General features: G+C 36.6%; 6 protein-coding genes across 7 annotated transcripts; 3 read left to right on the top strand and 3 right to left on the bottom strand.

Moving 5' to 3' along the window:
- The first annotated feature begins 225 nt into the window (after window positions 1-225).
- LOC117632480 (phosphatidylinositol N-acetylglucosaminyltransferase subunit A-like) lies at window positions 226-4,444 on the top strand. Of its 2 annotated transcripts, XM_034365965.1 has the most exons (9): window positions 226-429; window positions 745-881; window positions 1,341-1,913; window positions 2,233-2,387; window positions 2,819-2,909; window positions 3,058-3,174; window positions 3,270-3,373; window positions 3,897-3,987; window positions 4,073-4,444. In XM_034365965.1, the coding sequence occupies exons 2-9, from the start codon at window positions 762-764 to the stop codon at window positions 4,151-4,153; spliced, it is 1,332 nt and encodes a 443-aa protein (XP_034221856.1). In that variant the 5' UTR covers window positions 226-429; window positions 745-761; the 3' UTR covers window positions 4,154-4,444. The 2 variants fall into 2 exon arrangements, with proteins under 2 accessions (XP_034221856.1, XP_034221857.1); XM_034365966.1 differs by lacking the exons at window positions 226-429; window positions 745-881 and adding an exon at window positions 1,034-1,166 and having other exon boundaries at window positions 4,073-4,400.
- Window positions 4,445-4,522: 78 nt separating this feature from the next.
- Window positions 4,523-9,542, top strand: LOC117632481 (uncharacterized hydrolase YugF). Its single transcript, XM_034365967.1, has 8 exons — window positions 4,523-5,226; window positions 6,118-6,210; window positions 6,789-7,000; window positions 7,567-7,711; window positions 7,794-7,866; window positions 8,269-8,415; window positions 8,531-8,656; window positions 9,077-9,542. The coding sequence occupies exons 1-8, from the start codon at window positions 4,970-4,972 to the stop codon at window positions 9,164-9,166; spliced, it is 1,143 nt and encodes a 380-aa protein (XP_034221858.1). The 5' UTR covers window positions 4,523-4,969; the 3' UTR covers window positions 9,167-9,542.
- Window positions 9,543-11,812: 2,270 nt separating this feature from the next.
- On the top strand, window positions 11,813-15,203 carry LOC117632482 (probable cytokinin riboside 5'-monophosphate phosphoribohydrolase LOGL1). The gene is made up of 7 exons (XM_034365968.1): window positions 11,813-12,104; window positions 12,290-12,387; window positions 12,548-12,578; window positions 12,697-12,796; window positions 13,010-13,080; window positions 14,632-14,775; window positions 14,933-15,203. The coding sequence occupies exons 1-7, from the start codon at window positions 12,009-12,011 to the stop codon at window positions 15,014-15,016; spliced, it is 624 nt and encodes a 207-aa protein (XP_034221859.1). The 5' UTR covers window positions 11,813-12,008; the 3' UTR covers window positions 15,017-15,203.
- A 591-nt stretch (window positions 15,204-15,794) lies between these two features.
- On the bottom strand, window positions 15,795-18,042 carry LOC117632479. Its single transcript, XM_034365964.1, has one exon. The coding sequence runs from the start codon at window positions 17,690-17,692 to the stop codon at window positions 16,040-16,042; it is 1,653 nt and encodes a 550-aa protein (XP_034221855.1). The 5' UTR covers window positions 17,693-18,042; the 3' UTR covers window positions 15,795-16,039.
- An 829-nt stretch (window positions 18,043-18,871) lies between these two features.
- Window positions 18,872-22,477, bottom strand: LOC117632118 (protochlorophyllide-dependent translocon component 52, chloroplastic). Its single transcript, XM_034365524.1, has 7 exons — window positions 21,794-22,477; window positions 21,352-21,539; window positions 21,012-21,097; window positions 20,722-20,906; window positions 20,396-20,584; window positions 19,769-19,956; window positions 18,872-19,291 (listed from the first exon to the last, which is right to left on the bottom strand). The coding sequence occupies exons 1-7, from the start codon at window positions 22,310-22,312 to the stop codon at window positions 19,036-19,038; spliced, it is 1,611 nt and encodes a 536-aa protein (XP_034221415.1). The 5' UTR covers window positions 22,313-22,477; the 3' UTR covers window positions 18,872-19,035.
- A 343-nt stretch (window positions 22,478-22,820) lies between these two features.
- Window positions 22,821-26,598, bottom strand: LOC117632772 (IQ domain-containing protein IQM2). The gene is made up of 8 exons (XM_034366338.1): window positions 26,419-26,598; window positions 25,057-25,608; window positions 24,848-24,962; window positions 24,699-24,764; window positions 24,434-24,613; window positions 24,110-24,349; window positions 23,882-23,983; window positions 22,821-23,772 (listed from the first exon to the last, which is right to left on the bottom strand). Exons 2-8 carry the CDS (start codon window positions 25,563-25,565, stop codon window positions 22,960-22,962), a joined length of 2,025 nt encoding a protein of 674 aa, XP_034222229.1. The 5' UTR covers window positions 25,566-25,608; window positions 26,419-26,598; the 3' UTR covers window positions 22,821-22,959.
- Window positions 26,599-27,428: the final 830 nt, after the last annotated feature.

Consider the following 27,428-nt stretch of genomic DNA (forward strand, 5'->3'; position numbering starts at 1 on the left):
CTGGGTGCCGGAGTAACCTCTCCCTTCCTAAACTTTTCTGAATAAAAAAGTTATAAACTATACATGAAAAATAATCTACAAATTGATAAGCATAAACATTTTAGTATTTTATTAACTGAGGAGAATGGAAACAAAAAATATTTTTTAAATTCTTTTACACCTCAACTGGCTTAAAACAAAATTTTCTTTTACATTGCCGTGTTGTTTCCTGTAATGCAAAGCTGACATTTGGCTTAAGCTTAAGTGCTTAACTGGGAAGCCGCTTTTGGCTTTAAAATTTGAATTTTAATATTTACCCATGCGCTCTCTCTCGTCGCCCCCAATTCCAATTTCTGTATCAAATTAAGGATTGCGAGTTTGATTTGCCATTTTTCAAAATTCAAATTCACCGAAGGCCTCAGCCCCAATCCAGCTTCCCTGCAATTTCAAGTAATTTGATTTCTCTCGTTCTCTCTCTCAATTCCATTTTATGTTTAAGCTCATGAGCTACAACAAATCTAATTTAATCTCCAATCAAAGCTCAGATTTTTATATATTTGAATTCCGATTTTAATGCAATGTAGGTTGTTATAGACTTCATCCTGGGTTCGGTTCATTGCATATTGCTTCAAGTGTTGTTGATTCGAATTGTTTAAAGTCTCATTACAGTTGGTTGTAACAAAAATAGTTAATTTATAACAATCGGCGGGGCCTTTTTCTCATAAAGATGAGTTTTTTTTTTTTATATAATGAACTTAATTGCAGGCAATTGAAATAAAGAAATGGGTGAGTGGAAAAGGCATAGAATTCTCATGGTCTCTGATTTTTTCTATCCCAACTTTGGTGGTGTGGAGAATCACATCTATTATCTCTCACAATGCCTTCTCAAGCTTGGTCACAAGGTCAGACATACAGTCTCTTCCACTTTCTGGGTTCAACATGTGTGTTTTTGTATATGTAATTATCTAATATAACTGAAAAACAATAGTTCAATGAAACTGCTGATTTATTTATTTGTATGCTCTCATATTGCTTTTCCATCACAAGGATGTTGAGGCCCCCATCTAGGTAATGGGGGCATTAGATGAACCACCATTTTGTTTTGGAGTAATGGAAATTTTATCATGATACACGACTTGAATGATGTGATAGCTAAGGTGTAATGAGGAGTTTCTCTAGAGATGGGGGTGGGTGCCAAATTATATATTGCTGTATACTCGTAGTTGTTTTAATATGATTGGAACATCTGAGCTGCCAAATGTTTTGAGATATAAAAAAATGAAAATATTTCGTAACACAAATCAGCTTCCTTTGTTCTATTAGTTGTTGACTAGATGAACTTTCATTGTTTGATTGTTCAGGTGGTGGTAATGACTCATGCCTACAACAATCGTTCTGGGGTGAGATATATGACAGGCGGGTTGAAAGTGTATTATGTACCATGGAAACCGTTTCTTATGCAGAATACTTTTCCAACCTTTTATGGGACACTTCCAATAGTAAGGACGATCCTTATTCGAGAGAAAATATCCCTGGTACATGGACATCAAGCTTTCTCAACTCTTTGCCATGAGGCTTTGATGCATGCACGCACAATGGGGTACAAGGTCGTATTTACTGATCATTCACTCTATGGTTTTGCTGATGCGGGAAGTATACACATGAACAAGGTATTGCAATTTACATTGGCAGAAGTAAGTCAGGCCATTTGTGTTTCTCATACAAGCAAGGAAAACACGGTGCTACGGTCAGGTTTGCCACCAGAAAAGGTCTTTGTGATACCTAATGCTGTTGACACAGCTATGTTCAAGCCCGCACCAGAGCGCCTGAGTAGTCATGAAATTGTAATTGTTGTTATAAGTAGATTGGTTTACCGAAAGGGTGCAGATCTTCTCGTTGAAGTCATTCCAGAAGTGTGCCGTTTATACCCCAATGTGAGTTGTTTTCACATAGCATTCAATGAAAATATTATGTTTCTTATCATGTTTGCTCATTCTGTGTAATGAATTTTAATTTTGGAAAGGACTTGAATGTGTGCGCCAATAATTCTGTGATTGTATATTGAGATGATCATATATTCATCATTTGTCAGCTTACATGCAAAACAATTTTGATGTGTGAAGGCCTAACCTAAGGGGGATGCTTTTGATATAAAGAAAATGTTGAGTGTGGTTTGGAGCATAACATCATTGGATGTAATTATTAACATGGTTAATTAGCATTCAATCATCTCATTCAGAAATATGTGGTAAGGTTCGTTTCATTGTTGGAGGAGATGGACCGAAACGTGTGCGGTTGGAAGAGATGAGGGAAAAACATTCTCTTCAAGATCGAGTTGAGATGTTAGGTGCCGTGCAACACTCTCAAGTACGATCTGTCCTAATTACTGGCCATATATTCTTAAACAGGTACTTATGAATATCTTCTTTCATTTTATCTTTTTTAAATATCTGAAGAACAATTTTTGTAGCTACACCAACTCAGGCAAAAAAAATTAAATCGTTGGGAATCTTGTAGTTTACTACAACTGGTGGTCAAATTGTCTTTATTGTTTGAAGTTAAACAGTGGCGTTATTAATACTGGTGATACCATCAATACAATTTGAAACATAAGTAAATTAGGAGTTGCAATTGCTTGCAGATACATTGGAGCATAGTCATACTTCTTTTTCTGACTAGCTAACTGTCGAAACTATGGAGAAAGCATCAGAGGTTCACAACTATAGTAATATATAAAAGTGAATGAATTTGCACCAACATATATTCAACTTCATCTATGTCTGTCAAAAACGTTACCTTTTATTGTAATTTTTTTGATACGATTTTTCCCTTCTGGCAGTTCTTTAACAGAAGCTTTTTGCATAGCGATCTTAGAGGCTGCTAGTTGTGGATTATTAACAGTCAGTACACGTGTAGGAGGTGTCCCGGAGGTATGAACTTTGAAATCTTTTTTCTCTACATAGTTAATAAACTAGTATTTTTCTTTCTTTCTTAAAGCTAGGATAAATTCCATCTCTTAGTAGAGTCGAATTTGTGTTAGATTCATTTGAACTTAGTTAACCCCATTTCTGTACGTAGGTACTACCAGATGACATGATTGTACTTGCAAAACCAGATCCTAGTGATATGGTTCAAGCAATAAAGAAGGCAATATCTATACTTCCCAAAATCGACCCACAAGAAATGCACAATCGTGTGAGTGTACTCTTTCAAAAATTGTTGTCTTTAGGCGCATTGACTACTTGTACAGTGATTAAAATATGCTTCTTTGGTTCTTTGTTGGTTTGTAGATGAAGGAGCTGTACAATTGGCATGATGTGGCGAAACGGACAGAAATTGTTTATGATCGTGCTCTGAAATGCTCAAATCAAAATCTTTTACAACGACTCTCACGGTGTGCTACTCAAACCTTACGTCTAAATTGCATGCTTGTACAGATGTGGTTATGAGTCTGAGTGCTTAAAACAAATTTGTTGAGCATAGAGTGTGAACCAACTATTCTCTGCATCACATCAATGGTAAAACTGTAAAAGCAGAGTTAGCGACTGCAATACCATTGTTCATCTTTTCTTGCTTGAGGGGATGATAATGAGTTTTTCTTTACAGTTTAGGGAGACAAGGATGCACAGGTGGTTGTTTTTTCAGTTCAAAGGCTGACTGTTGTATCTCTTGATCCATTAGCTTATTAATGATTGCAAGATGGAGTGGAGAGGGAGCGCTTGTGTATTTGTTTGGTAGAAACTGTGTCACAGTGAATTTTAGTTAAGCTGCTTGAATTGGACGTCAAGAACTTGATTAGGAGGCAGTGATGGATTTTGAATTTAATTTCATTAGTTATTTATCTTGATGTTTTGAGATTGCATAAATGTGTCAGGAGCAATTTCAGGGTTGCTAATTGCTTAATTTGTTTATTGTAGATACCTCTCATGTGGAGCTTGGGCGGGAAAGCTTTTTTGCTTGGTTATGATCATTGACTTTCTGTTATGGCACCTGTTGCAACTATGGAAGGTTGTAAACTTTCTGTGCATGTTCTTTGGGTTTCCACTTTAATTTGTTTTCCCTTTTTAATTATATTCCTTTCATTGTCCATTAGCCTGCAGAGGATATTGAAGAAGTGCCCGATTTCGTTCTATCCCATGATCAAGATGAAGGGATGAACCAAAGCTTGAGATGATTGCATTTAAAAATTGGAATTGTTCCCTTCATTTACAGCATGAAATAGATGGACCTTAAAAAGAGGATGAAATGGATTGACCTGATCTCTTTTTTATGTTGTTTTCACTTGGTTGGTAGTATCAAATTAGTCCTGTATGTAGTGAAGATTTTGTCAAGAGGACTTAAAGATGCTTGTCTGTTGCCTGCATGGCAACTTTGGAACAAATTTTGGCCGGAATTTGGACAGATTGGCTACTTTCTTTCAATTGTTTAGAATTACCTAGTAAAATTTTGGCCTTGGTGTTGGTGATGACATAGCCCGATTTTTGTACTAATTACTCATCCTATTTCAATAATATACTATCGCCCTTCTTTCAGAAAAACGAAAATGATCCTACCAGTTTATTTCGCATCCAGTTTCCTATGATTCTTGAAGGTCGAAGCCTCTTGGTTATATTTTGTTTTCCTTAGGGCAGAGATTCCACTGGAACATGTACTTTAAAAGCCTCATGAGGTCACGCTCTGTCCTTAAAAATTCAACCGTAACCTTAGTAAAGAGAGGATGTAATGCAAACGCAAAATGCAGGGCCTACAAACTTGTGTCTGGCCAAAAGAAGATAAAGAGGATGCATAGCAAAATCCAAAATGTACATGGCAATTGACAAGTTGGGTACGTGGAGCAAGCCTAAACACTAAACATGAAACAGGCTGACCTCTAACCGTTGGTTGAACGTTCATCTATGGCCGCCATGTGAGCTTTGTATATCACACTTGACACTTCATCAGTCCATTGCTCTCTCTGTCTCTGTCTCTCTCTGTCCCTCGTATCAAAGCCATGGCAAGCACTACCTCTCCCGCTCTGTCTGTGTCAAAATTGGATTTTCCATTTTTGTCCTCTCAGAGAAACATAATTTTCAGCAAGGAAAACCTTCATCAAGTTAAGATGCCTCGTAGGATGTCTAAGTTTTCTGGGTTTGAATCAGATGGGTTTATCTTATTTTCTTCTTTGAGTGGTCAAATTGGTGAGGGCAGCTTTCCTAGTCCAGAAGCCACTGCGAACAACAATGCGCCTGAGGTCCAAGTTCAAAGCAGGTACCATGCTTTCAGTTCCTCTCATGCTCTAATAATCCTTTATATTGGTTTAGAGTTTTGCATTGTTCTAAGTTTCTGTTTGGTTTTAGAAAGTAGGAGTTCTTGAAGCAACTGTGAAGTCCTTCATATCCGGTTCTGGGTTTTTCTTTCAAGAGATGTATATAAAGAACTTTCCTCTGGTTTCTCGGGAACCAAACGGGACTTTGGGGATCAAATTTTATGTCTTTAAGTTAGCTATGCTGCCCTTCATACGAAATTTAGTGAGTAAGCTGTTTTTATTAAATTTTCTACGAGGTTAGACTCTAATTTAGCTTTATACTCTATGGATCATACAATGCATAGTTGTGGAAAAACTGGCATAGTGGTGTGAAGTGAAAAAAGATGCGACAGAGGATAGCTGAATCATAAAACATCGCATGAGCCCCGAAAACTAAGTCCAACTGTGGTAAAGGGAGCTAATATGGACTAACCAAGAGAGGGGGAAATGAAAATTTGGATGAGAACCTCAAGTTGGAAGTCTCATAAAGACTACATCTTGCCATCTTTCTACAAACACTCCAATTTCCACTTTATTTGGAATCTCCTGATTTCTAACTGAGACATGGATTGGGAGTTGCTCATGTGCTTTTATAGAGTTTTGCTTTTGATTCCCACTTAATAAATGAACCAATATAGTTTTAGTGATCAGCTAATGAGAATAATTTGGATACTCATGTTGCTTGTTGCCTGAAAGAGTGTTTCTATTTTCAGTTGCTATTGTATCATTGATTCTTTATTTTATGTTAATTGTAATTGATATAAGTATTTGGCATATTTTTTGGCTGACAGTGGGTTTAAATTAATGATTGTCTTTCTTACTTTCTAGTGTCATTTTTCTTTTGTGTGTTGTAGTATATGGAACTGGAGGGGTTATTCTATCCGCTATCAGCATGCTGGCAACAGTGGCCCGGCATTGGTATTAATTCATGGTTTTGGAGCAAACAGGTCTACATCATGCACACATTACTTCTCATAAGCAGACAACTAATTGCTATAGGTACTACATGCGCAAATTGCTATATACAGTCATGTTTTACACACAGGCATGAGACATATCCATTTTTCTTAGTACGCATGGTATGAACTTCATTAAATTTGAAAATTAAATTTACTTATGTAAGGTTTTGCACTTTTAAGTTTGTTGCTTACTTATCTTGTAGATAGTTGTGACAGAGTTAAGTCCTTGCTAATTAGATTTAATAAGTCAGATCATAGCTGCTGAAACTGTTGTTAGTGCTTAAGATAAGGACCCATGAACAGACCAAAGTCTAATCTTTCTGGGTTTTGGTGCAATCTAGAAGCTAAAGCTTCTTTTTGGGCTTTGTATTCCCCACAATTTTTGAGTTTTCATGCATAACTTGCATTTTAAATGTTCCCAGCATAACTTGCATTTTAAATGTTCCCAGACTATTTGCAAGTTTCACACTTTGCCATATGTTTCAGAGTTTTGTTGTATGATCTCTTTCATTCCATGCTTAACTTGTCAAGGTCAGTACCTATGACACACTTGTTATTCTTTACAGTGATCATTGGAGGAAAAATATTCCAGTTCTTGCAAAATCACATAGGGTATACTCAATTGATCTTATTGGTTATGGGTACTCAGACAAACCAAATCCTCGTCAATTTGGGGAAAGTTCCTTTTATACATTTGAGACATGGGGCACCCAGCTAAATGACTTTTGTATTGATGTGGTCAAGGATGAAGCATTCTTTATATGCAACTCTATCGGAGGTGACCATCTCTCTCTCTCCTTTTGGTATGAGTTGTAAGTTTTTATGCTTAACTAGTTCTGGCTAGTGATAAATAAAAAGGATCAAGAAAAGAAAAAAAACATATAATTTATTTGTTAATCTAATGGCACCTGTGAGGCTGTGAAAAGATCCTGTGATAGGATGTTATGCTTTCCATCATGTGTTGGTTAGACATGCCTTAACAAATAACATATTAATATATTATGCATTCAGATGCGTATATGGAAAGATAGTGAAGTCTTGGATCCAAAGGAGGTCACCATTAAAGTTCATTTTTTGGTTACTTATGCTGCAATAAACTTATGAAAGAAATATTTTGGTAAAATATACTGCCTTTGCTTTCTTGCGTACCATCTTCTAATACGCTGGGTTTACATTCAGATATCAATATTTCCCACAGTGATAAGCCATAATCTACAATTTTGATGCAATACTTCTATATGATTCTGCTTATTACTAAATGGAGTCTTTGTTCTTTAGAAACTATTTCTTTGAATGACATCAACAGAGACATACCCTTATGAGTTTTTTTGGGTCTTCACACAGGACTTGTTGGTCTTCAGGCAGCAGTTATGGAGCCACAGTTATGTAAGGGCGTAATGCTCTTAAATATTTCTCTTCGTATGCTTCATATTAAAAAGCAGCCTTGGTACGGAAGACCATTGATTAGATCATTTCAGAACTTACTGAGGTAAAGCTGGATTAAATAGTTTGTTTGTCATGTCAGAGTTCTTTAGTGTAAACATAGAGTTCAAGTCATGATGTTGTGGCAGAAATACTGATGTGGGCAAATATTTTTTCAAAATTGTTGCCACACCAGAGTCTGTGAGGAATATCCTTTGCCAGGTATTTTACGATATCGACATATTTATTTTTTGATAAGCTGCTAATATTGAAGTATATAAACCAACATTATCTGATTAGCAAAGATAGATTCATAGCATAGTACAAATTACGAAAATGATGTTTTTGCGAATAGTTAAATTTTGGAATCTTTTCGATCCATCCACATAAGTCTTTCTGGATCTTAATTGGTATAACAGACACTTCAGCTATGATATGTACATATTCACTCTAAGTGGGAATCTAGCTTGAATGTCGTTGTGGTTGCCTATGGTGGTGTGTGTTTGTAAAGCTGTTATATCCAAATTATCTTGTTTTTATAGAACCTAAAAAACTCGTGAACACTAGCACTCTTCCGTTTTGTTTCTTTGTTTAGGTTTACTGATACGAATAATTGCATTTCAGTGCTACCATGACACCTCCCAGGTAACAGAGGAACTAGTTCAAAAAATCCTTCTTCCAGGACTAGAGCCCGGTGCTGTAGATGTATTTCTGGAGTTCATTTGTTACTCAGGTGGCCCCCTTCCTGAGGAACTATTGCCTCAAGTGAAGGTTAGTGTCTCAGTAAACTGATTACAGTATCCTTACTAACCACTCACACCAGTCAAATTTACTATTACTAATGCATCAAGTAGCTTCAAGTTTTTAATTTTTCTTCTCTGTACAGTGCCCTGTTTTGATAGGATGGGGTGAGAAGGATCCATGGGAGCCCATTGAACTTGGACGTGCCTATGGGAAATTCGTTTCTGTAGAAGACTTCATTGTTCTTCCTAATGTCGGCCACTGCCCTCAGGTCTCTCTCTCTCTCTCTCTCTCTCTCTCTCTCACACACACACACACAGAGCTACAAACACTCAGGTTATAATTTGTCTGTATATATAAGCACCAGAGTAGGTATTTAAGAGCTGCCTTGGAGCAGAATGGTAATAATTTAGCTCTCAGAAAGGTTTGCGAACATGACGGCTATTGGAGTTTTTTAAAATGTTTGAAAAGATGTATGGATGTATATGTGCTTTTGTAGCACATGCTAAAATCTGGCTCGGAGAAACTGGTTTCTGTTGTCTTGGGGATGAAAGATTAGATCAAATGTATAAATAGGGAAAAGAAGTGCTAGCGCCCAACCATAAGCAGATATAATTAGTATGAATTCTGATAGCTTTCCCACTGACAACGAACGCTGATTCATAACTTGTTAATGTTCCTGATCCTGAAGGATGAAGCACCCGACCTAGTGAATCCACTGGTCGAGTCATTTGTGGCACGCCATGCTGCACTCTCAGCCAGCATTTCCACGGCTACCTGATCCGTGGCATGTCAGTTTGTTGCAGTTTCTTTGTGCAGCAAAGGCCATTGCTAGTCAAAACTTAATACATATGCCCCAGAAACAGCGGCTTACAAACAGTATTGCAGATGCTTTTGATGTTCTATTGATGGCGTCATCGTGTGGCATCTGAATAGAATGTTACGAGTACTTGGTATGGCACCATAACTAGTTTTATACTCTACTCTTTCCCTTTTACGAGGAATACCAAGTTTCTATTAGGTTTTGCTCTTTGTAATCACATATTATGACTGTGTAAGACCTCTTTAGTTAGTGATGTATCAGCTTCACATTGAGGAATACTTTGTATATGTTTTACAATCACATTGAAGGATATATACGTATTGATCTTGTCTCATATATTGCTATGGTACGTCATCTTATTTCCAATACATTGTTGACAATGATGATTTGAACACTTGAGAGTTGAAATCATGTTTAGAATGCAAATGGTGCTTAGTTAATTGATTTTACTGTTTTTGTCCTGTAAAAGCATGACATATTGGGTTGTGACATGTTTATCATTTTGGTTCAAATGGTCTCTCATGTGGGGCTGCAGTTGTTAATCAAACTGTTTTGAACTCAAGGATGCATCAGACAGAATAATTAATGCCTACTACACTCATTACATCAATAATTTGGTTTAAATACATAATGATGAGATCTTGTACATAAGCAGGAAGATTGACCCTTGTCTTTTTTGCTTGCTTTTTACTGCTGACTCAATTAAATTTTCCCATGATGGCACTGGCATGGCACAGATGGAAAAACTAAGATGCAGACTTTTTGTCAATCTGTAACAGATTATTATCAACGATTTTAAAAGCCAAAAAGTCAGCAATGGCTTCATAATTAAATGGAACAGTGACAAACCAGAGAGACATTTCACCAACAAGTTCATTGTCATGTTTAGCTTGTTTTTATTGTGTGTCTGGTAAATTTAATGGTGACCGTTTTCAAAATCGGGTTTGTTTTTTCCTCACTATTTATTAACTTTTACTGGTTCCAAAATCATGATTATTTACAAAGCAATGCGCCTAAGAAAAGGTGAATCTAGACACTATATTTTCTTTTTCTTATATTATACTTTTGGGTGCCTTGTGGTTCCTACCATTTCATTATTTTTTTATTTCTTTATAGGTAACCTGCCAAAGCCCAAAGGCACTTAACATGATTAGTCAGGCTCAGGCAACATACTAAAGCATGAGATCTATTTCAATTAACCCGTGGTGGGCCCCAAGGTGACTGCACATCATCATCATCTATGATGAACGCTTGAACCTTGAACCCCATTTTGATTTAATCATGCCTATCTTAATTAAATCATGGATGGTGAAGTGTGCATAATTGAATTGATCGAATATGCTAAAATATTGATAGTTAGTCTTTCAATCTAGGGAGCTATATGTGGGAGTCTGCTATGGTTTTCAACCTCACATTTACATCAAAGAGTTCAAGTTAATGTTCTGTTCAAGTCTTTTGTAATGTTCTATTTCTGAGTAATGGAACTTGTCTCGGCCAAAAAGAGTTCAAATTTTATTTTCATATCACCCTCGTTTGAATAAGATAAAATATCTAAATAACTAAATATAAAATGATATTTTTTAAACATCCGTTACTTTAATTTTTATAGAGCGGAAGAGTCGAAACAATCTCAATTTTGCTTATTTGTCTTCAGATTTGATTCGACTTATTGACATAATTATTTATTTAGAATACAATAAAATAACCCCTTAGAGTTTATACAATTAATGTAATATGAGATTACAACCTAAAATTTAATCTCTAAAGAGTGATTTTACACCCTAAAGAATCAACCATGTTAATAAATCAAATCAACACTAAAGAAAATTGGGTAAAAATAAGTTCTCAGCACGTTGTTTAAAGAACAAAAGTCATGCACAGAGAAGAAACTACTCAAATATCAAATATACAATGTCTCACGCGAGTCTCTCTCTCTCTCTCTAGCAACCGCACATATATACTTATGGAATCAAGAACCATTATGAAGATTGTCCAATAGGACAGGATTGAAGCGTGATCATAATAAATCCTAAAATATTAGCCAGACATGACATATGCTTATAATTAGGAGTTGAATGTGCTAAAAGTGCATGCAGCTTGTAGGAGCTAGCTGAGAATTTCCCCAACTTTTGCTATGAATATAGGATGCACAACTGAAAGCGTATTATATATAATATTAGGAGGTCATCATTATGGTTTTATAGCCACTCAACTGAATAGATCTCTGCCAAGGGACCAATATGCACCCAGAATACAAAAGTGCTAGCTTAGCTTAGGTCCTTAGCTTAGCTTTAGGAGTTTTCCAAGTCCAAGAAGTAGAGGAGACGAATGAATGATCCTCTCTCTCTCTCTCTCTCTCTGTGCATTAAATATTTTAGGGAAAGGAAGGTGAGAGGGAGGAGAGTATATATTATTGGTGCACCCACCAACACAAATGAGATATAGAATACAAAGAAAGAAAGAAAGGCAGAATCTTGTTTGACTAAAAAGTGAATAACACTTGCATTATTTTCATGTACAGGGCCCATATCAGTTAACATCACCTCTCACGTGTCAGTACCACCGGTACAATTTCTAAATTATTTATTAGACTTTTAATTAGTATATATTATACATATTTGTGTCTATATATGTGTGTGTGGAGAGAGATCGATAGACTTGCTAGAGGGCCTGCGACTTATTCAGCAAAAAGAATATATTGTAGTGATCAACCAACTTGTTTGCATCCCATATCCATCGGAGGTGAAGAAACTCTACAGCTAACTCTAGTTAGAAAGAAGAAACTAGTATATTATAATTAATGGGTAAGTTCAAAAGGGTGTGTGTCTTCTGTGGAAGTAATTCAGGCCATAGAAAGATATTCAGTGATGCAGCTCTTCAACTTGGGACTCAACTGGTAATTTTGCTACTCTCTCTCTCTCTCTCTCTCTCTCTCTCTCTCTCTCTCTCAAAGACACAAGTATATATATACACACACTGGTTAAAATGAATTGGTCTTAGTTGTTTGTTATTGATATATAACTTGAGGCCGGGTTTTGATTGCAATTAGCAAGGGTAATTAATGAAATTAAGTTTGATCAGGTGGAGAGGAAGATGGATTTGGTGTATGGAGGAGGAAGTGTAGGGCTGATGGGGTTGGTTTCTCAAACAGTTTATGATGGTGGATGTCATGTTCTTGGGTAAGACTAATTAATTCAATGAGTCCCAGATCAAGTATATAATTAATAAACCTCAATCCTTACTTCTTTAATTATATGCTAATGCTATAGGTACGTAGGACGAATCTTTGATTAATTAAGTGATTAATCTTACTAATTAATAATTTGGTTTTTGCTATAGAGTTATCCCAACAGCCCTTGTTCCACTTGAGGTACTACCCATACACACTCTCCTTCTTCTAACCTTAATTCTGTCGTGTATTGCTAATTAACTATATTAATATATGCTAATTAATGAAGTAATTAAAATTCTGTAATTGAGTTGATTAGATATCAGGCAATTCAGTAGGAGAAGTGTTGATTGTATCGGATATGCATGAAAGGAAGGCTGAGATGGCTCGTCGAGCCGATGCTTTCATTGCACTTCCTGGTATATATAATTAATATTTTCAACAATAAAAAACTAAATTAAAGTTACAATTAATGTATATAAGAGTTTTATGTAAACATTGCTGATATAGTTTATTTTTTCTGCATGTATATACTATATATCATGCATTTTGATCCTTCTTAATTTTCTGGGCTTTTGGATAATCCATCCATATATATATATATATATATATATATATATATATATATGAAGGTGGGTATGGAACCATGGAAGAGTTGCTTGAGATGATAACATGGTCTCAGCTTGGAATCCATGACAAACCAGTAAGCTCATTACTCTGTTTTTTTTTTTCTTCTTTCTTTCTTCTTGTTATCTGCATGTAAAAGAACAAGATGCATGCGCATGTAAGTTCACCAATTATTTATAAAATGCATGTTTCCTTGAAACATTTCAATCTGTCTATTAAAAGTTTTCAGTATTTGTTGGGGTTTACCAGCTATACCCTAGCAAGAACTGTAGGTCTTAGCATATAATTAATTGCTCGAGTATAACCCTAGACCATAGGGATCCTTAATGATATTATTGTTTAGTTAATTTAGATCATGACCTTCGGTAATGACTCAATCAATTAAACAAATTTTCCACATCAGAATGATTATAACAAGACCATAAGATCCTTTACCATACGCATAAAATGAGTGAATGATGACGTTTTTATTAGAGTGCTCTTATTGTTTTATGTGTAATAAAAACAAACTAATAAATATGAACTTTGACCTAGATTTCATTTAATCAATATTTCACTTCATTTTGATGTTCATGGGATTGCACCTAATAAAAGGTTGAATCGCAATTATTATACGCTTGATAAAGTTTTATTTTTATCCAGATGTGTGAATTGTATGCTTTTCGTTTTTTTGCTGCTTTATATGCTTTTGAAGTATTTAAGAAGATTTTTCTTTATAAAAAATAAAAAATAAAAATCATTTTCTACTTTCTTACGAGACAAGAAAAATATAAGATTCTCGACCCTACTCTTTAGATAAACTTTAAATACGTACAATCAACACAAACCGCACTAATTTCATGATTTTCTAATTTGGTTTCCTTCTTCATGGTTTTTATTATGTGATAACTTCCAGTTGGAAGTGAATTAAATTCAAACTATTTTGGGTATATTAACTTGCATTTGAAACCATTAGAAAAAGGGTCATCCAAAACCCAGCGGAAACATTGAGTACATTCTAAAGCAAATTCTTCTAGAGCGTGAGCTTTCAAACTTTTTAATTAAGCCATCCAAATTGAGCACCAACTACTTGACTGTATTTGGTTATAAGTCAGATCGGGCTTCTAACTTGATAGCCATCATGCATCCACGTTATATGATATGGATGGCCCTGAATAAGACTTGGCAACCATTTATAGGCCCATAATTGAGGCTTACTCTTCCCCTTCTAAATTCGTTATTACTACTGTCATAGCATGGTCCTCTTTGTCACACCAATCATTTCATAATCATTCTTGCACTTTCCACAAACAAACAAAAAATCATTCTTACACAAATTATGGGACAAGTAGAGTTGAAATAAAGTAAAAGATGTTGATAAGGTCACGTACGTGGGTGATTTCTAATTGTTAATGAGATTCTGTTTTATGAATTAATAGTCAGAAATCATCTATAACCTCGCACATAGGCGTTTAACTGTAGCATAACTTAGTGAGTAAGTCATGGCAAATGAAAATGACTATTGACCTTTTTCCAAATTTATGACATTTTAGGATTGTAAATTATGACGTTAACATGTTAACCAATTTTCCAAAAAAAAGGACATCAGCATATTAACCACTACCACATATTTTGGTTGCAAAATCAGGTGGGTCTCTTAAATATTGATGGGTATTATGATTGCTTGCTTCGTCTGTTTGACAAAGGCGTGGAAGAAGGATTTATTAATTTATCTGCAAGGAACATTGTCATATCTGCAAAAACTGCTCAAGAGCTGATACAGAGGATGGAGGTACTGATATACATATATACTCTCCTTTTACACTATTCCTTCCATATAAAAACTGCCCTGTTTTGTACTTGTTAAATTATCTTGGTTTCATCATTTTTGTTTTGACTAAAAGGCATTTCATTGGTTTTTTTTTTTTTTTTAAATTTTTCCCCTGCAGGAATACATACCTTTGCATAATCAAGTGGCACCAACCCAAAGCTGGAATGTGGAAGAAAACCATGCAAATCATAAAGGGGCTTGATGCACTAATGAACTAATTAAGACTGACTTGAAAAATCAAGTGTTTTAGATGAAAAGCAAGGGTCGAATTAATCATATATTTGATTTTCTATGGTCAAATTTGCCTTTCAGGATTACGCAATATATGGATTCGGCATACCAATTATGATTGTGAATGTAATTGATATAAGACTATTTCCTTTCCCTCATGGTATATCTCTATTTACAACTTTCTGAATGCAAGTATACAACAAAGAGAAAGCGAAAAGGAAAGCTGTGTCTGCATAAACAAAGTGTTTCTGGTTTTCAAACTTGATAAACAATGTTTGAGCAAGGGAAAAGAGCAATTTTACAACTTCAGTTTTCCGGTACATACGCAAAATCAAAGTGCATCTGCTGCCTTTCAAGATATTCCCCTCTAGAAAACTCTCCATGTGCATGTGGTTAAGGGATGAAATGATTCATTGCTAATAGATTGATGCATTTACAGCTTGATTCAGTCCATATGCATCAAACAAATCATACGCATCAAACTACCAACTGTTTAAGCATTTTGCAAAACTAGTCGCCAATGATGACTTTCAGGAATGATACGGTATTTGAAGAGAAAGCAGAGCATTATAAATCTATACTAGGCATTTCCTGAGTAATACCAACGCAAAAAGTTCAAAGATAAGTGTCATATGAGAGGCACACAACTCATTCTCTGCAGTTCCAGAGAAATGTAAATGTGTTGTATCCACTTAGGCCTCGACTCATACGCAGATAATTGTGTCAAGTGTGAAGGAAAATGCAAAGAGAAAAGATAATGGCAGGTAATTTATATTCGGGAAGATGGACATTCTACTAGAGCTTGTAAGAGATAAATTGATGTGGATGTCAAAATGAGTTGAATCTATAGTACAATATAGGCTTTGAATTTCCAACCATCAATAAAATAAAAGAACAAGCAAATACAACGATAAGCCTGACCTGAATTCAACAGTATCACTCAGAAATGTGAATCAAAATATGAAATAAGCAACTAGAGGTTTCTCCAACCTGGTCAGCATGTGTTGATTCCATCCTTGCAATCTCCGGTTAAATTATAGAACGTTTCCACACGCGTCTTCGCCCTGTAAAGGACCTCAGTATCCACTTCAACCCTCATGTACCCGTCAAACTCAACTGGTCGTCCATCGTTTAAAATCCTAGTCTCATTGTACCACTCACTTGCATTACTCCACAGTTCTTTGTAATCATCAAGCAAATGAACCTTGTACTGAGACCTCAGTTTATCAAAGTAATTGTAGAACGGTTCATTAGTGGCTATATACAGATTCCTCCAAGGCTGAACCATCCTCTTTACCTTCTCAAGAAGCATGTCAGGGGATGTATCATAATCCAAATGAGGCCAAAGGTCCTTATTTTGTGCCTTCTCTCCTCGCACAACATGAACAGCATCAAAATCCCAGTCCATTCGCCCGCTGATCTCTGTAACAATATTCATCAATCTCTTTGATTTCCAAAGAGCGTGCCATGGCCTCTGTACGTACTTAGCAGCTTGTCCTTCACACACCCTGTACCAGTAATTTTCTGGCTCCGGACCATCAAACTGCCTCCATATAACCGTGCTCTTTTCTTTCTTGAGTTGCATTGGTGTGATCTTATGGCTCGCAACCTTCTTAACTGGCACTTTCCTCTTATGGCTCCGATCCCACTTCTTCCAATCCCTCAAAAATTCACCCTCCTCCACAATTGAGGCACTCTCCTTAAGATGCTCAAAATCAAAGTAATATCGAAAATCTTTCCCTTCCTTATCTTTATTACTCGGAGTATAACTCGCCGCCAAGCATACACTCAAATCCATCACAAATGTCCTGTTCAAAAACATAGCCTCACCTAAACCACACAAGAAACTCCATTGGTATTGGTTCATTCCTTTGCAATAATCCCCTCCACGTGAATAGTACAAGTACTTACCCTTCCTAAAATTCGTATCCGATCCCAAGCTTGGGATTGTATCATTAATCTGTTCGTCACGAACTGATGGGGCTATTTTAGCACCCCTTGTGCTATTACTAATCCTCCTCGGCCTTCGAGCATTAATACCCGAATGCCACCCTCCGGCATGGACCACCTTATAGGTACACTTCACTCCAAATCCAAGCTTAAACCTCCTAAAATCCCTATACTTCCTCCAAGACTTCTCCTTCTTGTTCCTAAACCTCCACAACACATCACACTCGTCCGGTTTCGACCCATTAACCGGGGTCTGATACTCCAAGAACACAATGGACTTAAAGAGCCTCAAATTAAACCTCTCCACCGCAATCAAAGCTCGAGGGTCCGAGCAATTCACTCTCTCCAAATCCTCACAATTCAATTGGGGTGGGGTGGAGTTGGTGATATTGGCTTCTGATTTCTCAATCACCGCCTCGGTGATGCGCTCCTCCGAAGCCGGAGGCACGGCAGGGGCAAGTAAATCCTCACCAGTCTTGAGAATAGAATTGTCATTCTTGAAAGTGGCATTCTCAGACTCAGTGAAGAGTTTTGTTAAGGCTGGAGCTGACTCCAGCCATGGATCTGGGGGTTGGTAGGTGATGGCAATCACAGTGATTATAAGCACTGAGAACACAAACACTGAGAAGCAGAGATTGCTTATGAGCTTTATCAGGTTTTGCCCAATGGGCTCAGTGGTCGGATTTGATTCTTTCATGAGTTTTGAAGAAAACCCAGGTAGTAAAACCAATCAGATCTTGGAGTGCATGAACTAAATTTTGGTGGGTATTGAGAGAAAGTAGAAGAAAATGAAGGAACTTGAGTGGAAATGAATGGCAAAGTACAGAAATTTACTTACATGAGATGTGAAACTGGAGCTGTGGAGGGTTGGTTGATGGAGATCTGCCGAGGGAGGCTTGTGGAAGGAAATATGACTTGGGTTTTACTGGTCTGTTTACTTTAGTTTCGAGGACGGTGGTTTGTATGTTAATATCAAGTATGGAAGAGCTTCTGCCACAAGCGACAGGGAGCTTTTGGTTGGGTGGATTGTCTTTGACTCTTTGTGAAAATGTCACTTGGACTGCTTGCAATGCCACATCACTCGTCAATAAATCAAAATTTGTTAGAGCCCAAATTATACTATTTGGGCCTAATTTGAACAAGCGGATTTGGTGGTTGTACAAACAATGTGATAAAAGCCAATAGGAGCGTCGGGAGATGTAAATTCAGGGGTGTAAATTCATTTTTATATATCCTTTATATCTCTGATGTAGATAATGTTTTTGTTCTAATGGGGTGGATGTAAATCCAATTTTGTTTGTATTAATATGTTTTTGTGTTAATTTTTGCTAAAGATTTGGCTCTTTAAAACTGACGATGAGCTCCTTCCAAAATAAATGAGATTTTGACACTTGTCTATTTCATTTATCTTTATCTTTTTCTGAAGTTCTTTTAATTTTTTTTGTTTTGGAATTTGACCATTTGCTTTGAGGACGAGCGAAGAAGCCAATAATTTTTTTAGAGTTAATTTTTGTTGTGTTAGGTTTAATATATATATATATATATATTTTTTTTCAGACAATGTGGAGGTAAAAACAATGTAGTAAAAGCCATTAAGGGATCGTTGCTGTGGAGGTAAAAACAATGGGGTACTGTCAATTTGTGATGTTAATAATTATCAAGATGAGGATGGTGGCAGATTTGTTTTGGTACATACAGAGTATCTATGTTACGTGTTAACATTAAGGAACTGTGGTGCTGGACAAAAACTTGTATCAGAAACGGGTTCTTACTCACTCTCTCTATCTGTCTCGTCACTTTGCGACTAAATTTTTCTCATGCTTCTGAGCAAGAGACGAACACAACTACCTCTTCCTCTCCGCACCCTTTCTTTCAATTTCTAATGCAAAGAAATAATCTTCACATGACACTCCTTTTATTTTACAAACTTATATTAATGTATATCATAGTTATGAAACCTTGACATGTATATCGTAGTTACAGTACACCATTGGGTGTTCAATGTTTTCATTATATCTAAACAGTGAGTGAACTTGAATCTCAGCGAAGAGCATGGTTGTAGTCGTGGAAGTGAAACTGTTTGTAGATAAAGTGAGCCAACCATTTTGAAGCTGCAAAGGATAGTATAGCCATTGCAACTAGCGTAGTTCTTGCAGCCACTGATAACGCAGCCTGCTTGGTTGCAGCAACAATTCCAACTAAAGAAAAAGAGACGACCTGCAACACAACTTCCAGCACCCTCAGACCTTTGTGTGCTGCACTGCAACTGCTGCAGCTCACCACATGGGACCAGTACCTGAGAAGGTTGTGCAAAAAACTCCCTTATCATTCAACTATATGACTTTTAACACACTCCAAGTTAGTTCTAAGGATCCCAACACAACCAAATAAAACAAATGCTTGTGTCCAACAATGCATGTGGCAAAATGGCAAGACAAACGGCAAATTTTTAATCAATGTGCCAGAAATTCCAATATCATTTGATTACCTGAAAATGCCAAGAATAAACTGAAAGATATTGATTTCAAAGTTTTTTGGCTGGTTCAGTTTGTAAAACTTGTCAACTAATAGAAAAGTTGTTTCCACATAAGCTTTATCTACTTTAATAGAGTTAACATTATCGCAACACCACCAATTTTTAGCATTTCCAAGACCTCTGTAAGGATCTGCTATCAAAATTTGACAGGCAAGGAGTTAAATGGTTCCAATTTTCTGAAACTAAGAAGTAAACAACGGAAGTTCGAATCCTCCTTCATAGTTGTATGTAAGTTACCTGTCCAACAACTGTTCTCTTGGGGGAGTGGGGGGAAGAGCCCCACTGAACTTGCCTCTCCAATCTACCTGACCACCAGCATACTTGATTAACCATTTTCTGAAACCAACCACAAGGGCATCCGACTTTGTAGGCACAAAACATGCTTTCTGCCACTGGTTGGGGCCAGCATCCATTATCTTACGTTCCTGTAGGAAGAACTCGAGTCATACAAGACCATATGCAATAAAATATTGACCTTAGACTATTTCCATGATCATGTGGTTGCACATAGTAACTCCATAGGGTGTTTCTCTTATTGTTTCTAAAACTTGATACCAAAAGCATTACTTTCGGGGTGTGTGTTTGGGGTGGGGGGGAAATAGGTCAAGCTCATAAAAGTTTTAAAGAGAATTAGTCTTTCTGAAGTTCAAGCTAATATTGAGTGCTGCTCAGGTAAAATAGATCCACTTGACAATTGCCAGGTTTTCTCATTCATTGCCCATCTAGCAACAAGTTTAAAGTTTTCCGAGAAAAAGCCAGACCATGGTCTTTGTCAACTGAAAAAGTGATGTCATGCATATTCAGCAAGTGAGATGCAAGATAATTCCTAAACTTCATTTCATTCAACAGAGAGTTAGAACTCACCTCGACATGAAGAAGATATAAATCTGAGTCCAAAATCAGGTTTTGTCCAACATGAAACATCCATCGTGGAACAATCTTATCAATCCAAACGCCAAAGTTTCTTGGGAAGGTCCATATCAATCTGCTATTACCTGGACTAACCGGAATGCAGATAAAAATTAGAAGAGCTCTCCGCTGGGCTGATGACACCTACACAAATCAGCATACACGTAAATAGATGCACAAAGGAATACAAAGCTAAAGGGTATGAACAAAAATAACGGAAAGTATAGCTGCAACAGTCAGCTTTATATAAAATCAAGAAGTAAATCAACATATTGTACTACCTTTTTGGTTCCAGCCGATGATACAGCACCATTACCTTGGTCAACCGGATCAAGGGGAGAAGCGTAGAACACACATGGTGGCAGAAATTTACTGCGACCCCACTCCTGCTTTGCAATGAAACCATTTATGTCTAACTTCTGAACACTCAATTCCAATGGTCTGCCCCCTTCTCTATCGGCCTTCTCTGTAAATTAATGAAGTGTAAGTCATCTGAACCTACCATGTTACAACGAAAAATTAACGTACTGAATTTAATAAAAATGAAAATGATACACAAAAATGTATCTGCCTTTGGGTTGATTCGTTCGCATTATTCCATAATGTGCATATGGAACATGAGCAGGGTCCATGAGATTTTCAATCAAGACCTCATACCTGGAATTGCAATTAAGAAATCAAGCAAAGTTATAGCATATCTTCTGGATCTGTCTGATATAGCTAGAATAATTGCATATTCTGTTATATGAAAATGTTTACATATGGATACACCTAAAAGTTATTTGACGTGAAAGAGGAAATGAGACCAGGATACAGATTCACAAGGTTACTTATAAAAGAGCACTATCCCTTTCCCTCAGTAGAAAATAGTTTTATATCAGAAAGTGGTTGAAAGATATATCTTTACATACCCGTAAGGAATCTCTCTATTTCCCATTAAACCAGAATACGATGGATCATCTAGTTCTGGTATGTAGGGAGGTTTTTTCTCCGCAAGAACATCTTTGTATTGAGGATCGGAATTTGGCCAAAACCACACAATGCCATTCTGCACAGTACTTGGATAAGCAGCTACACATGCTTTCTTGGATGTGTGAATCTGCATAGTATGCTAGAAGGGTCAACCCTGTTATCTTGTCAAAGAAATAATTCATGCACTGCATACTTTATTCTTATAAAACCACTTCTGCAAACTTAAATGAACAATATGACTGTTCTGTTTAAGTTCATTAGAATTATGCAAAACTATGGTATTATATGACATCTTCTAGAAGTCTAGTTAACTTGTATGAAGGTGAGCAAAACTATCAATCTGCTACTTGCATGAAAATTTTTCATTCAAGGGTTTTTTACCGGAGGGCCATCAGCAGGTGCTTGAGGGATGAACTTGCAGTCACCAGAGCCATTAAAACACCAGCCATGATAAACACACTGCAGCCTCCCCCACTGATCAATTCTCCCTTCAGACAATGGAGCCAATCTGTGAGGACAAGAATCATCAAACACCTTCCAAGCACTCTCATTTCTGTCCCACCACACCACCACATCAATACCCAAAACTTTCTTTGCATGTGGCACCCTCTTGTCAAGATCACAAACTGGCATCAATGGGTACCATTGGGCATACCAATCAAATTTCTCTTGTTGGGTGCGATTTTCAACCTCTAGTTCAGGTGGGTTTGCAGGCTCAGTTGAAACAGAAGATGATGTGGTGGTGAAAATCTTGAATGTTGATATGTTTCTTTGAACTAATGAGAAAGATGAACTGGGTATTGAATTAAAACAGAAAGAAGTGAGTTTCTTGGATTGCGCTTTGTCAAATTTAGATGGAATTTGGAGTGAAGGAATAGATGAAATTTTCAGAGCTTCCATGGCTGCCACAAAGGAAATGGGAGATAGTCCTGCAAGGTAAAAACTTAAGGCTCAAAGTGTGAAGCTTGAACTTCAAATTCAGTAAAAAACTTGAGGCTCTGATTTGAGATGGCCATTTTGCCTATTTATGTGATCTTTGATGGAGTGGATAACATGTCAAAAAATGTTAGTAATCAGTGTGCGTGAATGAATGGCTTCACGAGTGACAAGTGGTTAGTAATCACCATCACAGTAATGTTTAGTTTGCTATTTGCGGCATGCCCAACCCAACCATAAAATGTTTTGCGTGTATGGTTTTTCTTTGCCCTTTTTAGTTCTTTTGTATAATTTATTGTAGAAGGATGGCATCTTTTCGCGTCCATAAACAGCAACACAATTTAAAAGGGCATCAAACCCACCAAAATACAACTAAGGAAAAAGAAAAAATTTGAATCTTCTTTTGTATTAAAAGGGCATCGAACCCACCAAAATCCTACAATTTGTCGTCTCCTTCTTTTACAAGATGAACTAATGAAAAAACTGTATACATGATTTGTGTAGGAAAAGAATGACAAAGAATTCTTATATCATCTTTTCTATTCACACAAAAAAATAAATTAATATTGATAAAAAGAAAAAGAATAATAAATAAAGAAATCTATTTTCAGTCATGAGACATTAGCAATTGCGCTTGCTCTACTTCCTGTAAAAAGTGGGGAGGACTGAGTTCTAGATTTCAATCTCTCAAGTGCCGGCGAGCTTATGATTGCTTCCATCTCCCCACCACATTTTGTCGGCGTGAGCACCCTTGGACTCAAACCGCTAGTGATCTGAGGAGAGAAGTATGATCTCGAACGGGCTGCGCTTCTTGGGGACAAGCTGACATGCTCCAAAGCTCGAAACTGGAGCTCTGAGGGATAGTCCCTCACACAACCAATGCGAGGTCCAGCTCCTGTTGTCCATTTGCATGACAACTGCTTTCCCAGTTGAAATGATTTCATTCCTTTGTGTGAGTTAATCCTCTTGAGAATTGATTCTTGAGGAATGTTTTCTTCCTCAGTCTCTTCATGGTTTTCTTCAAACAAGTTCTTCTTTGGAACCATGTAATCTTGTTCTGATGAGAGATTTTCTTCTGCTGTTTCATAACCATCCACTGGAGATTCTACAGGTATACTACTGCAACTTGAAGCAGCAGGTTGAGTTTCACTCGTCACGAAAAATCTTTCCCTGTTTGGTATTGCCAGATTAGACAATTTTCTACTAACACTGCAGAGCCGGCTTGACATATGAGAATCCATTGCAGCAGCAGCTTGTACCACTGAATCAGTCTCGTCGCGAGTCAAGTCTTCAACAATGGTTTCTTTGGTCTTTAACTCACATACACTTTCGATGAAGTCCCCTTCAGATGAGTTGCATCTAATATGAGCACTGCTTCTTTTCTTGCTAAGTGAACCTTCCTCTTCCTCCTCAACCGGACTTAACTGAATACAACAGAAAAGTGGGATTCTTCAGTAAAAATGTTTCCACTTATTTTCTCTTGAAGTATATCAAATCATCGCAAAAGAATATAAGTTCTATTTTTCTACATACCTTAACATCTGTGAGATCCAACTTGTTCTCTTCGAGGAATGAGACAAAGTCTCTGAAATTTTCTTCTGTAGGGCGATAATGACCACTGTGAGGCCAAACTGCCTGTAGAAAGTCACAAGAAACCAATGTTAGATACAACGGCAATATCTAAAGATAAGCATCAAAACAATGGTACGTATGGAACGAGGAAGAAGATTTGACAAGTTTTTTTTTGTATTATATCCATACCTTAATGATGCCATGTTCAACAACTAATCTCCCTGCAGCAGATGTGGCCCCTCCAGCCAAAAAACTTGAATGCTGAAATGTCCCCTTCTTTTTCTTTCCGACATACAAGGTTCTAGAAGCACTAAGGACAAAAATCCATTTGGCATCATTGAATTCTTCAGTTGTATGGAGGACCTGCCCTGATTGCTTGTAGAAGAATTTTCCATCCTCCACAACAACTTCGTAGGCCATTCTTTCCATCTATATTAAGCAGAATAATTATCAGCATATGAAATGAAAGAAAAAACAGATCGAAGGATTATCAATAAGGACATAAAGGCTCACCGGTCCGAGATACTTGATACACTGCTGTTGAAGTTTTGATCGAGGGCATTTTTCAACAAGATTTACTTCCTTCCCTTCTCCAATATCTAGCCAGTAGAAGAAGGGCTCTCTACTCTGACAATGGAGCCATTTAATGTAATAAAAGTGTAGATTATGTCCATACCGATGCCTTGGGTCAATCTGTAATAATAAAGAATTGAGATCAGCAATGGCTCATAAAAGATAAAAGAAAAGGAAAAAAGACACTCAAATGCAATCAACTTACTGCTTCAAGCCAGTGCTGCAGAGCAAGTTTTTGTGCTTTTTCATTCTTTGATAGACCTTTTCCAACCTGCAGTGACCAAGACATGCTTAATTTTCTGAACAAATTACAAAAAACTTAAAGTCAAGCATACCAATCTGTTAAAAAGTTACCTTCGCAGCTCTGGTCCTTGCTCTAGACCAACGTGAGATGGCAGTTTCATGTTTCTCAATTTCAAAGAATGATATAGAACTCCGCTTGAGCTCAGCGAAATCTAAAAGCTTCCACCTATATTATTACAAAATTTTGAATTAAATAAGACAGAAACACATAAATTTTTTGCACAAATTGACAAGATTAGCAATGACAATGAAATACATACCAGCTCTGTTCAACAAGAACTGCACAATCTGCTAGCTTTCGTCTGGTTCGGAAGCTTTTGTATACTTTTTGCAATTTAATTGCAGCCATGTGTTTGGGGCTGGCGGGATGTGGAAATTGCAAGGGTTGGATCATCCCCAGCGAACTATCTGATCTTGGGGATTGAAAGTTCATCTCTTTGCTAATGGGGCTGATTGGTGCAATGTTCATTTCTTTGATAAGGGGGCTGAGTGAAGCAGTGCTCATGCTCTTTTCTAATGAAGGAACCCTAACCAGTACCAGTTTCTCTAACTCGTTCCCTTTAAAGCTAACAGAAGTTTCTAGTGTCATCTTTCCAGAGCCTAAAGATTTCATTATTGTGGGTTCTGTATCACCACTTTTGAAACTGACTGATCTAACAGGAGTTTTCACTTCATCATCCCCAAAGCTGATGGACTTTACAATTATTGATTCTAACCCACTTTCCAAATCGGTGTGCTCAGCAAATGGGCAGGAAAAGGAAATTCCCATTTGACAACAGAGAGGGTTCTATCAACCCAGAGATTTCGGACTCCTGAGAAAAAAGAGAAAGAATGAGATTCAGTGAATATTCCATATCTGGCAATGCCTTGTATAACAGAAAAGCATCACAGAATGTACTAAATCCAGCTTTTATCAATGTAAACTTGCAGTTGAATTATCCCAAACATGAATAAGAATCCAACATCAGACAATCCTACTATGAAAACAGCTTAGATCTATAAAACCTACAAGAATATCAGGTATACATCTGGATGCAACTGCAACTGTTCAATCAATGAAAGCCCATGAAATCCATTTTCTTCTAATAGCACTCATTGTCTATATGGTAAAATCTACCAATGTAAACAAGTTAAGGTAAGATATAAACAGTATAGTCCTATCGCCAAGAATGGTCTCATTTTATACTGATATAGAACCCATTGAAAAAGACCATAAATCGACAGAAACCATTACCAAAAATTCTTAGTTTCTAAGAAAAAGGACAAACAAACATCACTCAACAGAGGATTCTATTCCATTTTGATACCATTTCCACATAAAATGATTAATTTATTAACCATCTTGGATCAAACCCGGCATACAAGCCCATTAAACAAAGAGCAGGGATCCACAAAACCCATTACCCGAGAGCTAAAATTCAAACAAAAATCACTGGAAAACAAGCACATTCACATGAGATTAAGATCACAACCCACAACACCCAGTTCATCAGAAGAGCATTATAAAAAACCAACTTTTACCATTTGTGCCTCCTCACAGACCAAACACCAAACAAACAAACTACAAGAATAAAAAGAAGAGCAAAAAGGAAATCATTTATAGATGAAAGGGGAATTCTTACCTTAAAAGGAGGATTTGCGAGCCAACGAAAGAGCAGAAATGGATTATTGTGTATTAATAGAAAAGAAAGTTCCGAATTTGAATGGTGAGTGATGGAGAAGTTGGATTTGTTTGAGAGGGTTGGATAATAATACAAGAGAAATAAAAAGAAGAGTTAGTTCTCTCTTTTCTCCTTGCTGTACAAAGCTCCTGTGCTTTTCAAACTCGACCTTTCTCATGCTTATATATAGGACATCGGAGTGAGAGAGAGTTGACAGAGAGAGAGAGAGTCCATTTTCCAACCACGTGGTCTTGGGGATTTTACGGGGAAAAGAACCGAAATTTGAAAGTTCTAAAACTAAAACAAAAATTTGAGTATTATTAAACCATTGTTTTCTTTATTTTTATTTTTATTTTCTCCCCTCCTTCTAAGAAATTGTAGGAGTTCATATACAAATAATAATTTTCATACTTGACCAAGTAGGCGCATGTACTCAAAATTCCTTAGAATATGATTATACTAGAGAATCACTACACCTTTTTTAAATTATAATTACTAAAATAGAAAATAACAAATAATATAACCACGTCTTATTTTTTATAACCTGAAAGTTTCGAGTACCATCACATAAAATGAAAACCAAAAGTGTAAATTGTGTTCAGATGATTTTGTTCTCTAACATTATCTTGTGGGAAATGCTATCAAATGGTAACAAATCACCTCATTATATTTGTTTGTGCAAATATTCTCACGGGATAATATTAGCTTGAAGATCCTTCGTCTCTAGAACTTCCTTTTCTCTCCTTCTCGATTCCTGTAAAATCAAACTGGAATTTTTGTAGGATTTTGGAATTGAATTTTGAATTACCTTGTGTGTTGAATGTAGCCATGTATTTATAGGGCTCTAGGCATTTAGGGTTTTTCAAAGAATAATCTCTAATATATTCTTTCCCCAAATTGAAGAGATTGGATCCAAACCACTAATTGATAATAATATCTCCAAATTAGGACAATATCTTAATTGGTGATAT

Source organism: Prunus dulcis, chromosome 6 (genome assembly GCF_902201215.1).
Source record: "Prunus dulcis chromosome 6, ALMONDv2, whole genome shotgun sequence".
Classification (NCBI taxonomy): Eukaryota; Viridiplantae; Streptophyta; class Magnoliopsida; order Rosales; family Rosaceae; genus Prunus; species Prunus dulcis.